The 17988-nt window shown below is 35.5% G+C and overlaps 1 protein-coding gene across 2 annotated transcripts in view; it reads left to right on the top strand.

The window, feature by feature from the left end:
* LOC123718040 (cilia- and flagella-associated protein 91-like) overlaps nucleotides 1–17580 on the top strand; it is a 32224-nt gene extending 14644 nt beyond the window's left edge. The window contains exons 12-24 of one of the 2 annotated variants that reach the window (XM_045674395.1): nucleotides 455–639; nucleotides 3447–3593; nucleotides 4306–4435; nucleotides 5133–5224; nucleotides 6520–6668; nucleotides 7441–7610; nucleotides 7875–7994; nucleotides 9096–9182; nucleotides 10346–10462; nucleotides 11245–11367; nucleotides 14735–14845; nucleotides 15594–15695; nucleotides 16595–17580. In XM_045674395.1, the coding sequence (XP_045530351.1) occupies nucleotides 455–639; nucleotides 3447–3593; nucleotides 4306–4435; nucleotides 5133–5224; nucleotides 6520–6668; nucleotides 7441–7610; nucleotides 7875–7994; nucleotides 9096–9182; nucleotides 10346–10462; nucleotides 11245–11367; nucleotides 14735–14845; nucleotides 15594–15695; nucleotides 16595–16677 (1616 nt within the window). In that variant the 3' untranslated portion in view covers nucleotides 16678–17580. Of the gene's footprint in view, nucleotides 1–454; nucleotides 640–3446; nucleotides 3594–4305; nucleotides 4436–5132; nucleotides 5225–6519; nucleotides 6669–7440; nucleotides 7611–7874; nucleotides 7995–9095; nucleotides 9183–10345; nucleotides 10463–11244; nucleotides 11368–14734; nucleotides 14846–15590; nucleotides 15696–16594 lie in introns of both variants that reach the window. The other variant, XM_045674394.1, reaches the window with a different exon arrangement.
* Nucleotides 17581–17988: the final 408 nt, after the last annotated feature.

Here is a 17988-nt window from a genome sequence, read left to right as displayed (position 1 = left end):
TTAAATTTAGATAAAATATAATAAATGGATACGATATATATATTATATATGTATGTGGAAGAGGAAGGCAGGTGCTGGTCTTCCTCTGATCTAAAGCGAGGATTTTCGATCAGTCTAATAGATGTTCGATGTGACAAAGCGTAGATATCTCAATAACTACTGACTAGATTTTGATGATCTTAAGAATGTTTCCTAAGTTGCAATTACCAGTCACTGTTACTATCTGCAAGGAGACGACCAACTTAAATCCTTAGTTAGCACCCGTCCACTTGGTACACCCGTACACACCGTACACCCCACGACCGAAGGTTCTCTACTCCAAAGGGATCTTTTTAAAATACATTATAGAATTAATTGGATTGATATTTAACCGTTTATGTATCAGGTGTATAATGCTCGCTGTCATACGCCTTAAACTTTTTGTCTGTCTTATGAAATCATTTCAAATATTCAGAGGCTCGCCTCGGTGCTGTATCTCACACTGCGGGTCCTCTGCGTGTGTTGAAACCACGACGGGTTGTGGTAACCCCACGACCTCCCACTCCCGAAGTGGAGGAAGTGCCTGACGATGACGAGACATCTCACCAAGCAGCCCTGACGCTGCAGAAGATTATAAGGGGACGAGCCGTGCAGAATTTGGTAAGATAACATTATCGACTTTGCCGTTTCAATAGACACTCAATATTAATAAGTGTTAGAGACTTAGTTTTTACATGAGTAAAAAATAATACAAATTTCCAGATTTTATCATTAAAAAACTATTCAAATTGTGTGTGCTGAAACTCTAATAATCGTACACGTGGGTGAGTCGCTCTATGTACAAAATTAGATCCAGATTTTTCTGTTCTATGGGACACTGTCATGTATTTTACAACTGTGATGTACTTCGTTAGTGGCCTGGTGGCTTAAGCGTGTGACTCGCATCGCTGAAGACGTAGGTTCGATTCCCGGCTGTACACCAATGGACTTTCTATGTGCGCATTTAACATTGCGCTTCAGCTTTAACGGTGAAGGATAACATCGTGAGGAAACCAAAAAGTCGACGGTGTGTGTCAGGCACAGGAGGCTGATCACCTACTTGCCATATTGACAAATCATGAAACAGATACAGAAATCTGAGGCCCAGGCCTAAAAAGGTTGCAGCTCTACTGATTTACTTAGTTGATCACTTCGGTACGGATTATAATTTGTGTTTCGCAAAAAAATATCACTCTGACATATTTTAAAAATAATACAAACATTAAATAACAACATAAGAGTTAAACATTCGTCAGTACGATATCAGGCAATAAGTTTAAGGAATTAAATATTATGACACTATCTGATCAATGTATTATATTATGTATGTACAAAAAAAAACGATTTTAAAACAAATGGTGACCTTCACCATTATAATACTCGAAAAGAACTAATTTGAGTGTACGACCAACCTGGCTCCAGAAGATAAACCACTTCTTATGTGGATATTGTATTCGTTTTTACAACCTCTCAAATGAAATTATATAATTATATAATATTATAATCGCTAAATAAATTCAAAGGCCTCGTTTAATGTAAATAAATCAATAAAGCTTTTTTTTATAAATTACACGAATACTTAAATGATTTTAATCCTTGGGATTGATTTGCTCCAGTTCAAACAATTTGTATGACCCAAAACTTGGCGATCAAAAAGAGTGGCGGAGAGTTTCTTGCCAGTTCTTCTTGTCCGCTCTACGCCCTTGACTTGCGAACTGGTAGTAAATTTACATTTAATTTAACTTCTTTTCTGACGTTCATAAGTGTATTTGTTTACCTATATGAAAAAAGATATTTTGAGCTTGTGTTTGAGTTTAATATAGATTTACGCACACAAACGTTTATGGAATTAAAAATTCAATATAAAATAACGAAAAGTATTTTTTTTTTAATTTACAGAGACATGTATTATACTGCTAATGTAAAATACCTATTTAAAGCAAATAAAATCGGTTGTCTGTAAATTTTACTGATGATATTTGAACGTGACAACGTCATAAGAAAATACTGCTGGAATGGTTGCTTTTTCAAAAGAAAATTTTAATTTTACTGGTTTCATTGATATTTTGTATGAATAGAGAAGTAGGTAAATGGAAATCACAATTGAATCGATCAAGTTACATTTTTTTGTACGCATAAATACAATTATGTCAATTTTTGTCTAACGCGAAGGCCGATTGTGCCTCTTTGTCGCTCGTTCTGCGCTCTCGCTTGCACTTCAAGCCCTAAATGGAACACCTCAGAGCAAGGTATTGCCGCATGAGTCTTGTTTTATCGTGCGTGCAGCCGGCTCCATCGAACTATAAAGGTCGATTTATATCTACAGACATTGAGTGTGGCAGACATGAGCCGTGAGAGACACCGTCAGACACCATTTATTTATATGTAACGTATAGAAACACCCCGGATCCCGACAGACACCGTCATCGGCGTCCGCTCTCACTGGCAGTTACTGCATAGCTTTAGAAGAAAAAGCATGTTATTGAAAATGTTCAAACACTTCTCTATTGAAGATTTGTCCATAATTATACTCTATTCACACTGCCCGGCAAGGAGCCACAGACACGTACAGACATGAACCGCGCAGACAAAATATTCTTTCCGAGAATACTGGCCGGGCACAACACGTGTCGTCTCGTGTGTAAGCGTCTGTACGGCCGTGTTACGATAGATATAAATACGGTAATAGTTACTGTATGGAAGAATATCATTTTGTCTGCCACACTCAATGTCTGTAGATATAAATCGACCTTAAGGCGTTGTCACGTCAAAAAAATTGCTGGTAGTGGCTGTGTCTTGAATGGGTGTATTGCAAATAATGTAACGTTATGAATCAACTATAGAACAAATGAACATCACAGTTTCTACGAGTTAAAAGTTATACTAATTTCAAATCTCGATACGCACACTCCTGTTTCTGAGGGCTACAACGAGCTTACGTAAGCTGAGATTTCGCGCTTGATGTACTTAATAAAACTTTTACATGGCAAGGACTATAATACGGCGGTACTACAGTGCCTGTTGGGCACGTCAGAAGGCGAAATACTACATGTGGCTACAGCTAGTACCAACGTGATAAGGCCATGTAAATTACACTAGTATACGGGCCTTTTCTATAGTCCGTTGAGTAAGCTAACAAAATGTTTACTATTTGTTAGTTTAATGTATTTCTTTAGCTTTTTTCCTAACTAAAATTGTATGTTAGTTTATTGTTTCGTGTGTAAATTTTGTATTCTTGCCGATTTAGGGTCACCAGTTAGGACAGGTTTGGTCAATGAATAAAAATAAAATAATTTTGTTATGATATTCTTCAGTTTGTATCTCCTGATTCATTTTTAATTTCGAAAATGATTTTTATATTGGATCCCGGTCGCTTTAGCGTCACCTGGAATAGATTGTATTGGTAAAAAAATAAAGACATGATACAGATGTACGAAGGCCGTACCAGGGCAGCAGAACTTACAGAGGAATTGAAAACAACGCACGGTCTACAAAAAGAAGATCGCGCAAGAATTGCTAGAGAGGAAACAAAAGCCAGGGATCATGACGCTTTGAGAACAGAGGCTGAAGCTAAGGTAAGCTCGCATTGGCATCTTATAGCACAAGAGGTTCCTTGATTCACTTTGTAGCGACACCTACAATTAGAAGGATAATGTCACACCCGCTGTGTAAACACATCAGCCGTTCGAGCCTTTAAGAGTCTAGATCCCTTGTCCGACAGTCCGACAATAACGACCAATATTTAATATAGTCTTTACGCTTTAAAGCCCGAATTGCGATCCCTCTGGCATTGAGAATGTCCATGCGCGGTTACTTAATACCAGATGAGCCTTCCATCGTTTAGCAATCGAGCGTTTTTAAGGCAGTTTTTGTGTCCAACACTATGTGGAACCAGCTGAAGTATTTTTGAGCCAATTCGACTTAAGGTCCTTCAAACAAGCGTACAAACTCTTGAAAGGCCGGCCGGTAATGCACTGTGAGTGCATCTCTTTGACATTGAGTGTCTATGAGCGTTATCAGTTAACACGTTCAAAATTAGTTTCAATTTTCCACAAAAATTTAATTCCGATTTTTTACTTACATTTCCGCAACAAAAATTGTTCCGAAATCTGAAGAATATAACTTTTTCTCTCTGTAGAATATCACTTAAAAACTGCGATTTCCTGTTCGGAATTATGATTCTTTCTTTGTTACTTTTTATCTTTACCCAAGAGTGAGAATGTCACCCAAACTCCGGGATCGAGTTACAACGGAACGCCAATTGTGTCATTTGATCCCAATTTTTAGGAAGATGCAGTTACAGCATTAGTAGAAGAGTTGTGTGGTGGGGCTGTATCAGCAGCCTTGGACTTCCTAGAAAAGGAGTTGAGACGGCTGAAGGAAGAGAGAAGACATCATGCCTTTATACTTATCGCATGTAGGTATTATTATTGTTTCTTTGATGTATTTTCCATATTCTAAGAATTTATTACCAAGATGCCTCAATATCACAAGATTAGAATAAAATAAGTATAAAAATACCACAACATTACTGGTGCAACAAAAGACGTCAGACAAAAATAACAGACTATATGCCATACTATTTAAACAATATTCCTTTTGATGTGAAAAACTTCTTAATTTGCGTTGGAAAAAAAATAACCGTCACCTTTTTCGGTTACGCGTCACATTTTTTTCCGTTACATGCCATCTTTTTCTTGTCCCTACCACGGTTGATTCGAAGAGATTCGAAACCAATAACAAAAATATCTAATAACGATGACAATGATAGTAATAATTATATTACAATTAATGCAAATCTGTAATTATCTTAGTAGTAATAAGGTAAAATGAAATAATTGTATTATTTATATTCATGTCTATGACAATAAAAGCCTTGTGTTAAACTTTATCTAATTTAACTTTATTTAACCAATTTCTGTAAAGTTGCATATAGTAGATCAATTTTCGAATACTAAGGCCATTAAGAAGTTTCACTTCTTACGTGTGGAGTGTCCACGCAAACATTTTTTTCTAATTCAGATTTTTCTTGTCTCTCTTTAAATGGGAGTTATTAGCTCCAATTTGAAGCTAATTTTCTGAGTTAAAGCATGTTTAGTCTATATTAAATGCAGTACGCGAAAAGTCAATGCGCGAGGCAGCAGAAGCTGGCCGAAGGCAGAAGGAGGAACAGAGGAGAAGAGAGCACGATGAAATGTTCAAACAGGTTAATATCTAGAATATTATTGCAAACTTATATTAATACTAGGGTTGTCTGGAAGTGATTGCTCATTAATTTCCCGTTACCTAATTGTCTATATATCGTATATAACCCGTTTTATATGTATGTTTAGAAATATTAAATAAATCTTTACATATGAATGAATCGATTATAAATACCAAACAAATGTCTAATGGGCTATTTTTAACTTGTGTATTAATAAAATGATTTATTTAATACAAATACGCACCGTATCTGCATTAAATACTATTCGTACCTCGGCATACGAGTTTATTTTCGTTCCGTAATATCACATCACAAAGCAATTTTTGTTGTTAAAAAAAATACCATGCATTACATCAATAGACATCATTTAGATTATAAAAATAATTGTGATAATGTTTTGTAAATGTACAGAAAGCAAAAAGAAAAGGCCTAGTCTGAGAAGGGAGAAACTGTTTACAGTGTGTTGTGTGTGTGTCTCGACATTTTCTCTCATTTAAAAGCAAAATATCTCTTACACGACTGCTCCTATTTAAAACAGTTAGTTTGGGTCGTCGTATATAGACAACTGTATTGTTAGGAACACTTTTAGTACATTTTGAATAATAACCGTAAATATCTCATGTCACTGATACCAAACTCCTGCAACTGCTGCTGTTTATGCGACCAATCACTTTCCGTGCGGCTTGATCCCTTGGCATTGCGTAGAGATGTTGGGTCTGTCTTTTACCGCATTTACGTTGAGCATAAGAGCTGTTCGGTCTAATACCCGCAGCTGAGTTTTATTAATGGACGTCAAGGCAAAATACAAAATACTTTCAATATCACCTCGACGTCCGTCGTTCCACAACTGAGCGTTTTCTACGACAGTTCTTGCCCCGCACCACCACTATGTGGAACCAGCTGCCCACTAATGTAGTAACCACTGAAGTATTTCTGAACCAATTCGACTTCGGGTCCTTCAAGAAAAGAGCGTACCTATTCTTCAACGCACTTGCTAGCCTTCTGGAAATGTGAGTATCCATGGGCGGCGGTATCACTTAACATCAGATGAGCCTCCTGCCCGTTTGCCTCCTATTACAAAAAAAATGCAAATTTATGTGTTTTATTGGTAGATATAAGTCCGTCGATAAACTATTAATTATAACCCTAAGTACTACCAATATTCCTGTATTTTTGTATTAATAACCATCAATTTCTACTCTTCTTTCAACCCCCATTTTTTTTTATAAAATAATAGTAGCTTTTCCTAGTCAGGTACTTATAATTTCTTAATAAATAGATTTTGTTTATACCAGATACTTGGAGTTACACAAGAGACGGTAGACGTCTATCTCCAAGAGATATTGCAGCAGGGCGTGGAATTGGCAGCAGAAGAGGAGGCTTTGAAGAAAGTGAAATCTGATGCTGATAAAGTCGATTTGAGTTTGAAGGAACATGCTTCAATGTAAGTCACGCGTTTTCCAAAAAAAATCTAGAGAACGATTAATATATGTGTATTAAATGAAGAGAAAGCAGTGGCACTACAACCTTTTAGGTGTGGGCCACAGATTTCTGAGACAAGTGTTGCGCCTTCTAAATCAGACAAGTCTCGACTTGGATTTAGGGCATGCCGAAAGATTTTCTTTATACATATGTACATACGGTTATATGTACAAGCTCGTAAATGTGCATATAGATAGAAAGATGAAAGAATCACAGGGATTCGTACAATGAAGTCACCGGTGCTTCTGTAGATGATAAATAAAAGAAGTTGGATAATAATGATTAATATCACTCTCTTGGCAATTTTTTTTCGAAACTAAGTCTTAGATACGATGTCCATTTACATCAGGAATATTCTGGTCAAGTTTCATCAAAATTGGTTTAGTTGTTTCTGATGGTTGGGTATGCACGCATTTCTGGAAGGGACAAGTATATTATATAGTATAGTATTGATAGCTTAGATATATTTTTCGTACCACCTCGACGTCTTAAGGCAGTTTTTGCCGGGCACCACCACGATGTGGAACCAGCTACTGACGTATTTCCGAACCAATTTGACTTCGATGAGGGTACTCTAAGAAAATAGTGTTTCTCAAACCAGTAACCCACTTGCGAGCCCTCTGGTCCAGATGAGGCTTCTGTCATGCCCCCTTTTGTATGAAAAAGAGCACCCAGTTGAATATGTCAGTTAACTTTTAATTATATTATTAGTCTAATGGAATGTTTCTTTCCAGGTCAACGGCGGAACAGAACGAGTTGGTTGCTGATTTGGTACAGCAATTCCTTCTGCCCGAGATCCATAAATCAGCCAGTCGGATGCAGATAGCCGCGGTGCAGAATTCGAGGATGGATGCCGCTAGGCACAGCATCTTTGGAATGCTGGATGAGGCTGAAGATAGAAGAGGTATTCAAAATTTCAACTAAGGATATATGCACCTCAACTAAAGCCACAGAAGGACAGATTAGTGTTAAAAACAACCTTGAACGGGGAAGACGAAGACACTTATTTGAGAGAACTTCCGTCCGGGCAGGACGGAAGTTCAGGCAAGACTAGTTAGAGAGGCAAGCTAAGTTAGACTGGTTATCTTCTTTTATCTTGAAGGAACCTTTCTCCGCAATAGAATAAATTAAATTTACTTAGAACATTTAAGAGGAAAATATATTACAGAACTATGTACCCAATGTGGAGAGCCGCTTGGTGATGTTTGTCGATGTCATGTCTGCCCGATCAAAAAAGAGCCTGTTGAGACTACTGCAAGGAAAGACCGCAGGTGGAGGTATACTAGAAGTGAGTATGCCATGGTTTTAATGTTCAATTCTAGATTATTCTCAGATCTCGTCTGCACATCTTACTTGTATAAATATTTATTCATGTTTAGATGTCTCAGTCGAATAATATAAATAGGTCCATTGAATTCCTAGGTCCTTAAATTGGACAAAAACACATATACTATATTTCCACGATATTTCAAGATAGGATTAGCAGTAATGCGCATTGGCAATGAGATCTTGGAGGAACTGATCGTGGTTGGTAACACAAGGCAAAAGATAACGTGAAACGAATATGTTCGGATATGGTAAATCGGATACTGGCTGATTTCTCATGAAATGAACTATTTATTATATATAGTTATAAAAAGGTTTACGTTTTATGTGAGTATGCTTTGAGTTTAGTTTATATATTAATTAATTTTCTATTAAATTAGTATTAAGTTACTGTAAAAATAGGAAATAAATCTAAAACAAACTGTACACTGTAATAAAGTGGCAGAAACCGGTACATACATGGTCCGCTCCAGAATTCTCCTTGCTGACCACGACGCTTAGACATGAGCTACCGACTGGTTAAGTTCGGTGGCGGTTTTTGTATGGAGATGTTTAAATAAAACTCTTTGTTGGTAGCTGATACTAATGAGGATTATTTTTTTACGGATGAAACGTTACGAGCATGTCCAGCGTCCAAAAGGGAGAGAGCGAATGAGACCGATTGAGAGAGAGTGAGAAAGTGCGAACGTAGCAAATAGTCATGGAGCTAGAGTAGAACGTTAATAGATGCTATTTGTACAAGAAATTTAGATATTGCATATTTTGCTTATCATACGGCTTTAGTCATGACAATACCAATCGAATAATGTAAATATCGAAGAAATAAATTAAGAAATTAAATTTATAATTTGTATTCATTTTCAACACTTTTAATATTTTAATGACAATTAAATTAATAACGTATCTTCCTTTTTCTCTGCCTCTAAGTCTCAGAAAGTTTTCGATTTGTATAAATATGAAGACTTAAAATTAGTTTTCCAATGAAGTTTCACTTCTGACATGTGCACCTTGTACGCACGCACTTATTTTTATAATAATCGTTTATTTACAATGCTTTTTGCAGGCCGTGATCAAGAAGTTAAGACACGCGATGAACGCTACACTCCTGCGCATGACATTCGCTGTTGGCTCAACGAATTACTATTTGATGGTAAGTCACGTTCAGATCCTTCGTTTACTGGTGTAATATTTTGATAGTTCTATTAAAATAACAAATATTTTACGGAAAAAACAAAAATATTAATTTACATTTTGCTGGTGAAAAATCCAAAATTTGTGTGTCTGAAGAGATTATATAATAAAACAACACGATGTCATTTATTTAGATGATGATTCGATTGGCAATACCACACAATATCAAAGACATCTTACAGTATAGTGTATATTCGTCAAAGCAAATTTGCCAGTAGAGTACAGTGGACTGACTGGGTCTGTGACACCAATTTTGCAATTTGCAATTATTCGCATTGAATTGTAATATATTTTTTATATACAATTCAATATATATATATATATCGAATTATATATTATGATTATTACCAGTCACCGTAAAGTTCTTTCAATAAAAAAAATATGTTCTGGTCGTTTATAATTAGGAATTGTTGGTTATAAAAATGCAGGTCATACTTATCTTATACATGAAACCTAAAATTAATTAACGTTTTCACTAATATTTTAATTATATCAAAGTTGGTGCTATGAACGGATAACAATCACATACACAAGAATAAATCATAAATGTTTATGAAACTTTGGTTTTGACTAATGTTTCGTGATATTTTTGTTCTGATCAGTCTTCTGTGTCGCGCCGTCTTTAGGGCCAAGATATACTCCTCACTTTGTTTCGTACCAGTATTCAATTAAATTATTTAACTTTGCGCCTATTTCAATTACATACTTATCGATACTACTGTAACAAATAAAAATTGATGGTAGCGACCTGATCTCCTGGCACCAGGCTCTAATTAACTATGTTTGACGAGAAAACTGAGACAATAATTTTTAATTTATTTTATTATTATTTATTACTTAAGATGTCATGTGGAACATGGTGTAATAGTTGCAGCTCCTTACAAGCGTTGTGTAATACAAAAAAACTTGGCGATTAAAAAGAGTGGTGGAGAGTTTATTGCCAGTTCTTCTCTTCCGTTCTACGCCCTTGATTTGAGAATTGGCAGTAAATGTAAAATTACAAGCATTTAATTTATATTTCTTTTTTTGACGTTCATAAGTGTACATTGTGTTACCTATATAAATAAATGGTTTTTGACTTGACTTGAAAGTTAACTCTGCGTTAATTTTTAATTATTCTAGTAATGGCAAGATCGCGTGAACATCGCGAAGAAGTGGCAAATGTTACTTGGGATGTGAACCAGCTGTTACGTGAGAAGGTGGAGATTGACTTGGAGTCACGGGAGATTATTGATGAATGTAAGTAGAATAAGTTTTGTCTTCGGTAGAAAGAAGACCCCCCAAACCCTCAAAGGCCAGCAACGCATCCATTATAGTCTCGCTCTGTGGTTGTCCTGTAGGCTCAATTATCCTATCCTATAGAAACCAAGTGATATAGGTCCGTCCTCGCGTAACCAGTGGCGCTTCAACCCTTGGTAATGTAATTGGATTTCTTTCTTTCAGTAAACGTAACATACCGGATGAATTGGTCGCTTATAACCCTTAACAACTGTCTCTCTTGGTCGTTTTCAAAGTGGGCTAAAGGATGATCAACCTATGCCTAATGTCATTGTTGAGAATACAGAATATTAAAAAAACTCTGGCTTGCTGGTCGAAGCAGGAGAGAATATACATATATATATATATATATATATATATATATATCCCTCTGGCATAAGAGTGTCAATGAGCACCGGTCCGGTCCGGTATCACTTAACATTAGACGAGCCCCGTTGGTTTTGTTATATAAAATATGACGAATTATAAACTGGTTCAACTAAAAGATCATTAAAAGTAATTTTAATTGCACTACAACAAAAGTACACTCCTCCTTTTCTGACAAATTTTCTTGACGCTGTAATGAAAAGAGAAGAAACAAGAAAAGTGGAAGATCACTAAAAGTCATTCCAATTGCATAATAAAAGTACACATATCTCTTTCTGACAAGTTATGTTTACGCTGCAATGAAAAGAGATTTTAGTTAAGACCGGCGAAATGTGACAGATCCTTAATGAAGATTTTCATGTTATCTATTTAAACAGGTATAGCTGTGGCGACTGGAACACTTCAAAAACCAGTCAAAGTGTCTGATTATCGACATTATATGAAGGTGATTGTTGGGGAAGCCCTGGACAGGAGCGAGCCATTTAAACCCAAAGACCTATGTAAGTACAAATATGGTAAAATAGTAGCGAAGTTATTCTTTATAAGTTACAATCAATCTATTCGAATGAAATGACAATAGCGTTGAACAACAGAATTACACGTTTTAAATAAACAAAAACTTAATGACAAAATTCATATATCGGTAGTGCCCACACTAGGGAGTTCATTGCCAGTTCTTCTCTTCCGTTCTACGCCTTTGATTTAGGAACTGGCAGTAAATGTAAAACTAGAAACATTTAATGTATTTTTTTTTGGCGTTCATAAGTGTACACGATGTACAGTTTATACCTATTTGTTACCTATATGAATAAATGATTTTTGACTTTTGAGTTTAAAAAAAAAGTAATTTTCGTGTTACGACTATGACTTATAAGACATTAAGTATGAGTGATTTCCAACTTTAATTTTTGCCAGTAGTTTTTTGAAGTGATTCTTCCGTTACGCGCCGTCTTTTTCTTGTCCCTACCACCGTTGATTCGAAGAGCTTCCAAGCCATTAATAACAAAAATATATAATAACGATGACAATGATAGTAATAATTCTATTACAATTAATGAAATTCTGTAATAATCTTAGTAATAATAAGGTAAAATGAAATAATTGTATTATTTGTATTCATGTCTATGATAACAAAAGCCTTTTGTTAAACTTTATCTAATTTAACTTTATTTAACCAATTTCCGTAAAGTTGCATATAGTAGATTATTTTTCGAAAAATAAGGTCATAAAGAAGTTTCACTTTTATTGATCAGCCCACTACCGAATATCAAGCTTAGGATAAGTAGTGTTTATTTTGTAGTTAGTCTGAGGTTGGTTTTTGAAGACGGAATATGGAAATTTCTGCTGATTTTACCATTTGGAGTGAATAAGGAACGACAGCGATGGTTGATGATGTAAATTCCGAAGAACGTTTTTGTATGCAAGTTCATTGTTCTCTCAATCAGTAGCGCTTATGTCGAAGCTTACGGAAAGCTGTATCTGGTAGTAAATGTAAATTTGTATCTGTTTACCCTGATGGGCAACATGGAGCACCAATTTGGCGGCTGGCTTTCGCTATCTTGAGGTTTAAAATAAAATTATAACTGTTTTTCCTTCACCGTACAAGCGAATGTTAAATGCGCACATTGGTTCGTAACTACGGGTTCAGTTGCACGCTGAAACCACTAGGCTAACATGTTTCCATATATAAAAATAGTTTACGATCTATTCACATACAATTTATATACATACAACTAACGACAGACGTTGACCAATCTTAACAATGAATATTAATTTCGAATTGGTATAACTAAAGAATATTTCAGAAACGAAGTGGTTATTATTCAAATGCTTTATGATAAACAACATTCAGTGTTTGTTTTTCTGGCGCGTATATAAATAGTTTTGTTGGTATTCCGACATATAACTGGCCATATGAAAAACATGGATTTTCAAGATTAATGCCACAAAAAATTACCGACCTTAATTATTTTATATGTATTTTAAGAATATAATAACTCCGATTGCAGTATTTTTTTTAAACGATATTAATGTGTCTTACATCCTCTTAGACTATATTTTCAGCACGCATTCTGGCAATGTTATGTCAAACGCCATAAGGTTACATGTAAAAAAAATTTTTTTTAACAAAAGTATTCTTAAATTTTCCACGCAATTTTCTTAATTTTCATAAAACGCTTCTCCTGACAATAACAAACACAAAAAAAAGAATTATCGAAATCGGTCCAGCCGTTCACGCGTGATGCCGTGACTAAGGGAAATAGGTATTAATTTATATACATATATAGATAAGTGATGTGATAATAGTGGTAGTAGCTTATAACCTACGAATATCAATTAACTATAGGTACAAATAAATATAAATTAATATTTGCTAACAACAAATAGAAATTTTCGTAGCATCACTAAACGATAACCGTCAAGTGCCGCAAAAAATGTAAAAAATGTAAATGTATTTGATTTTATTCTAAAGACGATTACATTTTAATTAACAAGAACGTTACGTTTAAAATAATAATTTCCATACACAAAATAATTCTCGTACTGTATGCAACATGAAATAGACTCATTCACTCATCGACCATTGTTATTATAGGTTTTACGTTAATATGCATTTTGGCACAGTTTTGCTTTAAATAGAAAACAATGTCATGACGTATAAAACACGTTGTATACAGATGATATGTAAAGAGGGCAAGTGGCACGGGGCACCACAGATTATAAAACCGTCTGTCAGAGTCTGTCAAATTGCGATAACTGCACAGAAAGATGCGGTCTTTATAAACAGAGCATACATTTTATAATTACAGTAAAACCCGCTTAAGACGATTTCCAAGGGGCCGAAGTGGCCCTACCAAAACGCGTCTTAAACGAGAAAGTTTATTATGCGGGATAAGGAAAATAATACGTACTACATATTATGTATTATGTTCTAATTTTGGTATTTATAGGTATCAGATTATATATTTATAAATCACATTAAATACGTAGTGTCATTATAATTACATTAAAATAATCGGTTAATACATAACTGGTTTGACAGAAAGATTTTCAACATAATTCAACTTTTGCAGTGTGTCTTCGCTTTGATCCAAAGAAGCTCCATAGCGTCTTAAATGATTAACAGCTGATCATGCCTGGGCGTTTGACAGAACCCGAGTTGACTCATCTTCGTCGTTAATCATCATTATCACTTACGGCCTGGTTTTGTGTGTTATTTACATTCTCAATAAGATCTTCAATTGATTGAATTTCGTACGTTGCTAGATTGTCATCAATGAAAGAATATCCAAAATAACCCTGCAGTATCTCTGGTTCTTCTTCCAAAACGACGTCAACCACTTTATTTCTGAAACCTGTTTCTTTTAAACAATTTTGAATGGTTCCAGGTTTAATTGCTGTCCATGCCGTTGCATTGTTTAGAATCGCATCATGCACAATGGTCGTTTGCTGTCAGTGTTTTCAATTTCTTGAAGATAGCGATGTATCAGTCTTGTCCTGTCACCTTCCTTTAGGACCTTTATAATTCCCTAATCCATCGGTTGTAATTTGCTTGACGCATTTGGAGGTAGGTGGTGGAAAGTCCCCCTTTCTGGAGGCACGCGTTAAGAGCACTCGGTTAGACCTCTCGGCTCGGGCGTATTAAACGGGATGACGAATCAAACGAACGCTTAATACACATTCAGAAATGTATGAAAATATGTCTCAAGTTGCAGAGACTGGCGAAAAGTGGCGTATTATGCGAGAAATCGTATTAAGCGTGATCGTCTTAAACGGGTTCTACTGTAATTGCATTTGTTTAAAATTTCTACAGATCGGATGCATAAAGCTGTATTTTGATAGTATTGCTTGTCATTATGTCTCCAGGTTCCAAGGAGCTGCCATCAGAGATCCGTCGTAAAGCTGAGGAGGAACGGGCGTTAGCTGATCCATCTTGCAAGTGTTATGATGAAGTGCCCACCACATCAGTGCAATTTGGTATTTACTATATATATCGCGATTAACAAGTAGGTTATACAAAGCAACCGTGGATGGTTTTGTCAGGTTTGGTAAGCCATCCAGGAGCTTCTAGAGAAGGGACGAGGTAAAAGTACCCATAAACGATACACACAATGGACCTACTAAAAGTCTAAGTGCGGAAATTGAGTCCACACATACATACCCATAAACGAGCACGCATGAATGTCATGTAAGTGGATGAAGCCAGAGAATCAGGACCGTAGTAAGAGATCCGTGGTCTCCGCCTTTCCCTTCGTGAAAAATCTTAAATGAATTCATTTTTTTTTAATAGAATGCCGCAAACGGGCACTAGTTTCATCAGATATTAAGTTATACCGCCGTCCGTGGACAATGCCAGGCTGGCGAGTGCGTTGCCGGCTTTTTTAACAGAACGGGGGGCAAACGGGAAGAAGGCTCGTCTGACGTTAAGTGATACTGCCGCCCATGGACACTCTGAATGCCATGCTGACGAGCGCGATGCCGGCCATTTTTTACAGAACAGAACGAGGGTCAAACGGGCAGAAGGCTCATCTGATGTTTATACACACCGTCGCCCAAAGACACATGACATAGACATTGAAAGAGGGCTCACAAATGCGTTGCCAGCCTTTATCTTTATAAGTCTCGGTTTTGGACTGCATCTTTGTTCATTGCTGAGCCGTCTACGGCTAACATGACAGCGTTCAATGTAACAGACCTTTTGCCTTTGATAATATATATACAGCAGATGTACCCGAAGAGGAATCGAACCTGCTGCCATCCGCACTCCGAATCCTGGAAGACATGAGGCGGTGCAAATGTGACACGGTCTCAACCACTGCTACTGAAAGTAAGTTTTGGTTGCCTATCTTTGTGTTAAATTACTTGGCTCTCTCACAAGGGTAATTAACCTAAACCTTCCTCATGAACCATTCTAGATGTTGTTGAAAACCGTATTTAATTCCGTGCTGTAGTTTTTGAGTTTGACATGTTTTTATATAATATAAACGTTAGACATATGCTGTCTATTTTGTAGGCATAAACAAGCTCTACAGCTGTCATGGATATTAATATTGCCAGTAAATAAAAATTCATGATTTTTTTTAATTTTCTGACCTGATAACATGGGGCCATGGCCAATTTGGATTGTTTTTATACAAAACCTGGATAATATTGTGTAACTTATCAAATATATATTCAAATTAGATAATATTTAAAAATTTCTTAACCTAGAAAGTAATAAGTAATTCTAATAATTTATAAAAATCAAAACAAATGCAACATGTTTGGTCCCTGTGGCAGTGTAACTGGCAGCATTTCCTCGCTGTGATACTTATTCGTTAAACTATATAAATTAAAATGTCTAACTCAGGAAGACCCTAGCCACAGGTAATGACCCATCTCCTGGATCTGCTTTTGGTTACTAAAGTGTCACAAAACTCTACCATTACTTTCTCATAAACAAAATTTATACTATTCAAAACTTTATACATTCACTAACAATATTATACAACATCTTCTCAACCTGTCCTAAGCTGATACCGAAAGTATTCTTATAGTGCAGTAGTTTACTAATAAATATGTAGAAATTATTAAATCCAGTACTTAAAATCATTATTATGTCAAATTGATGAAGATCCTAGAGTGGGGGCTAAGATCTTTTTACCTAAGTATCCTTTTTATTTTTTATATTATGTATAATAAAGTTTTTTATTCCTTTCTTCTATAATGTTAACCATTTCATTTCAGGAAGTCTACTCACAGACTACGATGACGCTGATTATACGATGGATCCCACTGAACAATCAGACGTACATTTTGATGACGATTAATTATCTATTTTAATTTACCAATATATTTATATATGAGTCTGAACAATAATTATTAAAAGTAGTTTATTATTATAAAACTTTCTGTTATATTTATGTTATTTATTAGAGACGGTAATTTTAAAAAAATATTTGGAATAAAATCGTCGAGCCGCACGTGTGTGAGCTAACAGAGTTCAAGGTTAAAACAAATAGAAACCGTTTTAATTTAAACAATTCTTGAGGAATAACGGTCACTGTCCTAAATAAAGAACCCGTGGATAAATAATATTAGATAATTGTTTTACCTTGTTTAATATTCTATTTATCCCATGCATTGATATCCCAAGCGTAAATATTTTTTCTTACATTATTCGCTCATTTGTATCTGTATTTGTCTTAACATATGGCGTCTTTACAGCAGTATAACAATAAGGTTTTATTAGTGTGCGGAAAGGGAACCGTCTAGGGTGATTCAGACTTCAGTAGTAATGTCAAAATCATTGAATTGAATTTCTACATAATACTTGATTCGCGCCAATTCTCGTTTCTAAATCTTACAAGGTTGCCACAGTGCCTTTTTTGTAAAGTTGGCAGCGCTGTAATTCCATTATACTTCGACAGTATCTTGACAGTTGATATTTAAAAAAAAAGTAATAATATTTTTTTGTGAATATTAGGCGTTATTTAATATTATATAAATAATATTTGTCTGTAGCCTCAAAATAGGCTTCAGTTTCGCCGATTACCTCTTCATCAGCGCAATATTTCTGTCCAGTAAGCATTCTCTCAGAGAACAGGAAAAAGTCGCTGAGGACCAAAGCCCTCCTCCAAACGATTCTCTTACCGTAGACTAAGAATATAAATTGTGATAAATGTTTGATAGCCAGCATAGTTCTTAGCCAAATAATTAGTGTTCCTTCCCTATAACACAGCACAGATGGGAATTAAACGCCCGAGTCATTGATTTTATTAAATCGATACATGGAAATTGAGTGTGGTTTTAAATAAAAATACGTAAATTTTTACGTGTATATTACATCTATATACATCTTTTATATAATCGTGTACAAATATTAAATAAATTACTAAGTACAATATTTTTTATTTATCTAAGTGCTTTAAGGCGCGGATATACTCGTAAAATGCTTGTAAAACTATACAAAATAAAATTTATTTTATTATATTGGTAATTATGAACGTCAAACGGCATAGAGCGAGATCTGGGGCGGTAGACAAAGTCACTTGTAGACAGGCGTGACTCACTAACGCCAAACGGATTGAATGAAGAGGGTCACGAGACAAAAAGTGCGCTTATGAAGACAGGAATGACCA

This window comes from Pieris brassicae, chromosome 14 (genome assembly GCF_905147105.1).
Source record: "Pieris brassicae chromosome 14, ilPieBrab1.1, whole genome shotgun sequence".
Taxonomy (NCBI): Eukaryota; Metazoa; Arthropoda; class Insecta; order Lepidoptera; family Pieridae; genus Pieris; species Pieris brassicae.
The sequence above is the reverse complement of the archived record's forward strand: the minus strand, read 5'-3'. Positions and strand labels throughout refer to the sequence as shown.